This window comes from Euleptes europaea, chromosome 18 (assembly GCF_029931775.1).
Source record: "Euleptes europaea isolate rEulEur1 chromosome 18, rEulEur1.hap1, whole genome shotgun sequence".
NCBI classification, from domain to species: domain Eukaryota; kingdom Metazoa; phylum Chordata; class Lepidosauria; order Squamata; family Sphaerodactylidae; genus Euleptes; species Euleptes europaea.
The window spans coordinates 816,329-824,748 of record NC_079329.1 but is presented as its reverse complement, the minus strand read 5'-3'; the positions used below and the strand labels follow the sequence as shown (position 1 = coordinate 824,748).

General features: G+C 55.0%; 1 protein-coding gene across 1 annotated transcript; it reads right to left on the bottom strand.

Moving 5' to 3' along the window:
- Window positions 1-2,530: 2,530 nt before the first annotated feature.
- LOC130489447 (stress-associated endoplasmic reticulum protein 2-like) lies at window positions 2,531-5,880 on the bottom strand. Its single transcript, XM_056863169.1, has 3 exons — window positions 5,788-5,880; window positions 3,905-3,977; window positions 2,531-2,584 (listed from the first exon to the last, which is right to left on the bottom strand). The coding sequence occupies exons 1-3, from the start codon at window positions 5,869-5,871 to the stop codon at window positions 2,544-2,546; spliced, it is 198 nt and encodes a 65-aa protein (XP_056719147.1). The 5' UTR covers window positions 5,872-5,880; the 3' UTR covers window positions 2,531-2,543.
- Between the last annotated feature and the right edge of the window lie 2,540 nt (window positions 5,881-8,420).

Here is an 8,420-nt window from a genome sequence, read left to right as displayed (position 1 = left end):
GCTGAGCTCCCTCCCACTCTGAAATCCCACCCTCTGCAGGTAGGAAATCCCACTATCTCCCAGATTTTCCAACCCAGAGTTAGCAATAGGGCAGAACGGAGGCTTGGAAATCTTGTATGACCTACTTTATGGGGGTGGGGAGAGAAAAAGAGGGCTACTAGATGATTTTTTTTAGATTTTCTAAGGGGTCGGTAGGTAGAATTACCAACCTCCAGGTAGGGCCTGGAGATCTCCTGGAACTACCGCTGATCTTCAGACTACAGAGTCCAGTCCCCCTGGAGAAAAGGCCAGCTTTGAAGGGAGAGCTCTAGGGCAGGGGTGTCAAACATGCAGCCAGGGGGCCCAATCGGGCCCCCTGAGAGCTCTTATCCGGCTCTTGAGCCAGCCAAGGCAGCCACCCTCCTAGTCCCAAGGTGCCAAAGATAAAAGAGTGTTAAATAAAAGAAAATACTGTAAGAGTGTTGTTGTTTTAATCGCGTTCGCTTTTTAAAGTAAAAAATATAATTAATTGGCTCTGCCTGTGTCTTCTATAAAGTTTGTACCTCTGGCCCCTGGCATTAAATGTCATATTACCCATGGCCCGGCCCGGCCAAGTGACATTTATGCCCTATCCGGCTCTCTTCACAAATGAGTTCGAGACCCCTGCCCGGGGGTGTGACATTCCTGCTGAGGAGGCCCCTCCCCAAGGCCCGCCCTCCCCAGGGTCCACCCTCAACGTCTCCAGGAATTTCACAACCCAGAGTTGGCAACCCTAATGTGCAGTGCGGAGGGGGGGGTTCGGGACCTCCGCCCCCACCCGCAGCGCCCGACTCCTCCACACGCAGGAGGGGCCCGGCGGGACCCGACTCGGCCGCCCCCTGCCCCTCGGCGCCTCCACGACCCCCCCCAACCTGAAGCGGGGCCTGGATGGGGGCCCACCAGCCGCCCCCTCCCCACGGCGCGGATCGCGCGCGGCCTCGCAGCCCACCTTCGCCGCTCGCGCTCTCCCCACGCCGGAAGTCGCGTTTCCACTCCGCCGTCACGTCCCGCCGCTCGGAGCGCCAATCAGGCGGAGAGGAGTTGCGAGGACCCGGATGAGGGGCGCCGGCGAGACAAAGGCGCTTCCGGCCGGAAGCTTCCTCCCGCGCGCCCGCCTCTGGAATACCATAGAGAAATGAAGCGCAGAGCGGCTTCTGCGGGAGTCAGCCTCGGGCGGCGGGGTTGGGGCCCATTTTGTGGGAGGGGGCAGCCCCGGGAGGGGGTCACGTCTGGGCTGGCAAATTCCTGGGGGGTTTTGGGGGCGGAGCCTGGGGAAGGGGGAATGGGATGCCATCGAACCCACTCGCCAAAGCAGCCATTTTCTCTCGTGGTGACTCCGGGAGATCTCCAGGTCGCACCTGGAGGTTGGCAACCCGGTTCCCCCAGGCGAGATCGCGACGAGGCGACGCTGCATGAGCTGGGTTGACGTGACGTCACACCTCGCGCAACGTCTTAAGTTTGTCTCCAACGCTCGTGCGGCGGCGGCCACGTGCCGAAGGGAGGGTGTCGCTCGGGCGAGGCAGAGCGCCACGTGCAGACGGCCGGGTGTCCCCCGATTCCAGCACCAGCTCTGCGGCTGGCATCTGCGCGCAACGCAGACTACGCCGGGATCATGCCCTGAGCCTTCTTTGTTTTATTTTTAATATCCCGCCTGACCAAAAGACTGCCCAAACTTGCATATTTTCACGTGCCCTTAGGTTGTTCCTTCCAAAAGGTCTATCGTGCGGGTTGTGTTCTGGGCCTGTGGAGCGCATCTCTAAAAGTGTTACTTTTGCTCAACCAACAGCAGAGGCCTGCCCAGCAGGAGACAAGTCGTCACAGCTGAGAGGAATTCAGACTGACCTGGGATCTTGCAAAGGGAAATTTTTTAATCTTGTGATGGGCTGTAGAAGAGAGTTGAGCACAACAAACTGCCCATTTCACGGACTCCCCAAAGCCTGCCGGTACTAATTCAGCATTTTGTACGGCCCCTGGGTGTTTGTGATTGAATCAAGGGAATGAAGCTCCTTGTAATTGCATCAGGGGAAACCCTGGGCAGCTTGGAGTTCCCCAAGGCTCCTGCACTGTATGCTCCCATTGGCTACGGGTTCCCCCCCCCCCAATCACAGTTATGGGGGGAGTGGCCGCAGGTGGCCAAGAGGGCATATAAGCAGGGGTCTGGTCACTGTAGTTCTGTTCTTGTTCCTACAATAAAGCGGTTGCTGTTGGAACGCCGTCTCCGACGTTGTGTGTTCCCCACGCGGACTTAACACTGGGAAACAGCCCCAAGCTGCAATCCTCTCCGCCCCAGTCGACCGGCTCAGAGAGGAGGCCTCCGCCCTCACTCCCTCTTCAGTGCAGAACCCACAGGAACAGACCACAGCTTCAGCAGCACGGAGGGGGAAGTCAGTCAGTCTTTGGCAGCACACACAGAGAGAGTGTCGTCAGTGCCTCCCGGAGGGGCCCTGGGAGGACCAAAAATAGTCCATGGTTTCTTGAGAAGAGGAGGAGGCGTGGGGGGGGGGGTAACCTATTCCTTTCCCCCATCAGCCTCTAAGTCGGATGCTCTGAATAAGCTGGAAGATGGCTGGGAAAAGAACAGAAGGAGAATCTCAGGTGTCAGAAGGGAGAACCGCCAGCTACACTGCCTACCCCCTCGATGGCAGGAGCTGGGGTGGTCAAGGGGCCGAGCGATGAAGCTCCTCCCCCCCCCGTCAGTCTGGTCTCTGCCAGCTCTCACTCAGCAGCCTCAGGCCAGCCACTGTCTCTCCTCTCCACAATGGGGACAATACTGGCCTACCTGACAGGGTGGTAGTGCAGACCACAATATACTGGGTGTAACAACCCCAAAATACTAACTATTCAGTTGGATGCAACCAGCTTTTCTGCTGGTGAAAAGGGAAGAGAGAGAGACGGGTGGCCAAAGGTTATGCTGGGGACCCTGCACACACAAAGCCATGGGGCATGGGAGCTGGAATAAGGAGCAGAATTGGGCAAGGTTGAGTGAGTGGAAAAGCTGGATCCAACCCGTTCATATCAGATACTTCCCCTCCCTCCCCATTATGCCCCCTCCCAGTCTCTGTGCAGGCCCCCCCCCTGCTTTCCCCATGAGATACTGGCCAGTAGCCTTAGAAAAGCAAGACTGGGGAGGAGCTGTGGCTCAGTGGCAGAGCCTCTGCTTGGCATGCAGAAGGTCCCAGGTTCAATCCCTGGCAGCATCTCCAGTTAAAAGGACCAGCCACTAGACTAGATAATGTGGAAGACCTTAGCCTGAGACCCTGGAGAGCGGCTGCCAGTCTGTGTAGACAATACTGTCCTCGATGGACTGAGGGTCTGACTCAGTATGATGCAGCTTCATGTGTTCATGGGACATGGTGGGCCGCAGATTTGGGACAAGACAAAGGGAAGAGTCCTACTTCATAAAATCTATAACTGATTTGCGGAACTCACTGCCACAGATTTAGGTAGCTTTAAAAGGCGAGTAGGCAAATTCACAAGAAGATAGGCCCACTGATGGCAAGATGGAACCTCCATTGCCAGAAGTAGTGTACCCCTGAATATCAGTTGTTGAAGGGCAGTAGCAAGGGAGACTTGTAGGCCTTCTGGGAGAATCTGGGTTGTGTTCGGTGGGAAACATAAGGGTTTGCCAACTCCGGGCTTGGAAATTAAAGGAGGTTTGGGGAGTGGAGCCTGGGGAGGGTGTGGTTTGAGATGGGGAAAGGCCTCAGCAGGGTGTAATGCCATATAGTCCTCCCTCCAAGGCAGCCATTTTCTCCAGGGGAACCAGTCTCCATCATCCGGAGACCAGTTGGAATTCCAGGAGCTGGGCAACCCTGGGAAGCAGGACGCTGGCCTAGGCCTGGGCCCTCCATGATCCTGACCCATCATGAGCTTTGCCTCCTCCTACCTGATCCGCAGACCACAAAGACGAAAAGAGCCAAGAGCCAAGGCCCGACAGGGGCTTTTTCCTCCTGGGGTGTCTAAAGGGGAGAAGGAGAGAACTAGAGGTTGATCTCCTTCCTCCGACGTGGCTTCCTTCCACATCCCCAAAGTGCAGGCAGGAAGGAGCAGCAGAGCCAGGTGGTTCTCGAAGCCGCCCTCCTCCAGGATGCCGCATTTTGATATATATTTTTGCCATCAAATCACACCTGATGATCCCATAGGGTTTTCTAGGCAAGGGATGTTCAGAGGTGCTTCGCCATTGCCTGCCTCCGCGTCACTACTCTGGTGTTCCTTGGAGCTCTCCCATCCAAATAGTAGCCAGGGCCGACCCTTCTTAGCTTCTGAGATCTGATGAGATCCGGCCAGCCTGAGCCATCCAAAACCCTCTAAATAGAACTAGACTGCAAATTTATTTGAAGAAGAGTCGGTTTTCATGCGCCAACTTTCTCTACCACTTAAGGGAGACTCAAACCGGCTTACAATTGCCTTCCCTTCCTCTCCCCACAAAAGACACCCTGTGAGGTAGGTGGGGCTGAGAACTCTACAAGAGCTGTGACTAGCCCAAGGTCACCCAGCTGGCTTTGTGTGTAGGAGTGGGGAAACCAACCTGGTTCACCAGACTAGCCTTTGTCGCTTACATGGGGGAGTGGGGAATCAAACCCAGTTCTCCAGATTAGAGTCCACTGCTCCAAACCACCACTCCTAACCACTACACCACGCTGGTCCTCCTCAATTCATAGAATCATAGAGTTGGAAGGGACCACCAGGGTCATCTAGTCCAACCCCCCTGCACAATGCAGGAAATTCACAACTGCCTCCCCCCACACCCCCAGTGACCCCTAGTCCATGCCCAGAAGATGCCCTCCCTCTCATCATCTGCCTAAGGATATAGAATAAGCCTTGCTGACAGATGGCCATCTAGACTCTGCTTAAAAACCTCCAGGGAAGGAGCGCTTACCACCTCCCGAGTAAGCCTCGTTCCACTGAGGAACCGCTCTGTCAGAAAATGCTTCCTATTACAAGAGACGTGGCCCTTTTATTAAAAAATAAGCCCTTACCGGGGGGGGCAAGGGGGTTCGATGGGGGGGGCGGATGGCTTTTACCTCTACTTATGTACTAGTTATGCAACTACATTTGTCAGACCCTCTTCCTCCCCCACAATTTCCTTCCACAATGAGGAAACTGAAATTGTTGAAGACTTTCTATTCCTTGGCTCCACCATCAACCAAAAGGGAGACTGCAGCCAAGAAATCAGAAGGAGATTGAGACTGGGAAGGGCAGCCATGAAGGAGCTAGAAAAGATTTTGAAGTGTAAGGATGTGTCACTGGCCACCAAGACTAGATTAATTCATGCCATTGTATTCCCTATTACTATGGATGGGTGTGAAAGCTGGACAGTGAAGAAAGCTGATAGGAAGAAAATCGATTCCTTTGAAACGTGGTGTTGGAGGAGAGTGTTACGGATTCCGTGGACTGCCACAAAAACAAATCAGTGGGTTCTAGATCAAATCAAGCCTGAACTGACCCTAGAAGCTAAAATGACTAAACTGAGGCTGTCGTATTTTGGTCACGTCATGAGACGACAAGAGTCACTGGGAAAGACCGTCGTTAGGAAAAGTTGAGGGCAGCAGGAAAAGAGGAAGACCCAACAAGAGACGGACTGACTCAATAAAGGAAGCCCCAGCCCTCAGTTTGCAAGACCTGAGCAAGGCTTTCAAAGATAGGACATTTTGGAGGACTTTCATTCATAGGGTCGCCATGAGTCGGAAGCGACTTGACGGCACTTAACACACACACACTTCCTCCCCCCACCCCCCCGAGAGCTCCCCCCATGCCCCCCTCCCCTACCGGGGCCCGATGGAGCCCCCCCCCCCGCGTGATGCCCTTGCTGCGCCGCTCGTTGGCCGCTTTCATGCGCTGCACCCCAGACATGGCGCGCAGGAGGGGAGGGGAGGGGGTGTGTCGTGGCTCCGCTCGCTCCTCGCGCAGGCGCAGTCGCCTCGCCAGTTCTCCGACGCTCCTTAGCAGGCCGCCATACCGGCCTCTGCCCACAGCGCCCTCGCCTCCCCCCCAGCGCAGTTCCGGCCCTTCCCGGCAGGGGGCGGAGAAGCGGGAGGCGCGGAGGGGTCTCCTAAGGCCAGCGGCGCCGCGGGCCTCCCGCTCCCCTGCGGGGGCCGCGGGTCCGGCGGCGAGAGCCGCAGCGAGCCATTCATCCAGCCGGAAGAGCCCCGTGCGCGTCACTCATCGCTTGAGAACGCAGGACGAGGAGGCTCTTCGCAGGAACACACGAGGCCGCCTCCTGCAGCCTGGTCCAGCCGCGTCAGCCTTGTCTACTCAGACCGGCAGCGGCTCTCCAGGGTCTTTCCCATCACCTACTTGCCTGGTCCCTTTTACTGGAGATGCTCCTGGGGATTGAACCTGGGACCTCCTGCATGCCAAGCAGAGGCTCTGCCACTGAGCCACAGCCCCTCCCCAACACATGCGTGTGTGTGTGTGTTAAGTGCTGTCAAGTCACTTCCAACTCATGGCGACCCTATGAATGAAAGTCCTCCAAAATATCCTATCTTTGACAGCCTTGCTCAGGTCTTGCAAATTGAAGGCTGTGGCTTCCTTTATTGAATCAATCTCAGCTTCGGACTTTCCTTTTGCATCGATTCATGTCAACCACTGAACGTCCTTTTGGCTTTAGTCCAATCCCATCATTAAGAACAGCGCTACTTGTCCTTGTCCTCTGCTCTACCCCAGTAGCAGATTGAGTGCCATCTGACCTGGGGGTCTCATCTTCCAGCACTACATCTTTTTTTCATTTTGGATTGTCTCAACACATGAAGCTGCCTTATACTGAATCAGACCCTTGGTCCATCAAAGTCAGTATCAACCGGCAGCGGCTCTCCCTGGTCTCAGGCAGAGGTATTTCACATCACCTACTTTGGAGCCATCCCAGGTGCAGCTGAGCCTCAGGCAGCTCCCCCTGGACCTGGAGGAGGAGGGCATCTTTGAATCGCACGCTCCCAACCCACTTGTGACGGTGTGAAAGAGCAAAATCCACTCGCAAACCATTGCTGCAAGAGCGTCGAGAGCTCGCGATTCAGCTGGACTGGAAGCGCTTCTCTCTGCCTTCTGGCTCCCCTCGGTAGGCAGCTGCAGGGGAGACACTTTGCTTTGCCCACCGCCCAGGTGTATGGCTGTGAAGAGAGGTGGGGGGGGTTGTTGGAGTCAAGGGGCCCTTGCACAAGGCCCTTGCGGCTGAAGCAGGTGGGCAGCTCCTCCGTCCTCCAGTCCCCCGGCAGTGACAACCCCCTGCAAACCACAAGCCCTGCCAGGCTGCTCTGGGCTTTGCGTCCTTTAAAACTACATTAGCTGTGGCTGCTCTGGGACAATTCCAACCCACCCCCCTCCACTTCCTCTCTGCCTACCCCACAATTCTGCCCCAAGCAACCCCCATGACTCCCCCTACCGCAAGGCAATGGCAGCTTTCTTTACTATAATGATACTGCTCATGCAGCCAATTTGGCTCTAAACAGTGTCACACTAAGACTAAAAGAAAATATATAGATATAGATAATCTATCTGTATAAACAATCTAGAATTAATAATTTTCAGGGAGTCAAAGTATGTTGGAAGAGATTGTGGCATTAAACCTTGGTATAACAGTGAACATGTCAGCGTTCTTACTGTAGTTCTTACCGTAGCGCTGCGTGTTCTTACCGTAGCGCTTCTAAAATCCAGTTTTTGCAAGCAGCTCCAGATTAAAGGAAGGGCTGCTGACGGCCCCCTGGTCTTTAGTGGCACTTTCAATATGGCTAGTGAGAACAATGTCCCCATCACAGCCCAGGCTCAGGTGTGGAACCCACACTCTTTGAGCATGCAGAGTCTCTCGCAAGTGTGGGACACAACAGCGGTCCCCCTTGCTCTGGGAAGGGATGGCAGGCTCCAACCTCTAATGGAACGCTCAGACATTCCCCCCCTCAAACAACTAGGCTGGGCCCCACTCTAGCAGTGAATCCCATTCTCCTCTCATTCCTACCAGCACCCGCAGACCCCACAAGAGAGCAGGACCACTCCCCCACATGGTGTATCCAAAGCCGCCCCCCCAGCCACATGGGTTCTGTTAAGCCTAGTTTGACACTATTAATTCCATCACAATTTGCAAGGCTACGAGAGATGTGCATCTTCACCTTACCACCGTTATTGGGATGAGGCCCAGCAGAGTCCATGCATGCATACGGGCATTTGTCAAGCCATAATTATAGAAAGAATTTAATTATATTCCGGGGGGGGGGGACACCAGAAGAGGATCTTGCAGATGGGGACCTTGGAATGGAGCGATGGAAACATTTGAGGAAGACACAGGAAGGATAAACCAAAGGGAAAGGGCGCGGAGAAGCAGCTAGCCGCTTGTGTTTCTGCTCCCACAACTGCCAATAATTTAAAAGAGTCTTAGAATGATCTTTCGTCGTTGACAAACCAGAAGGGTAAAA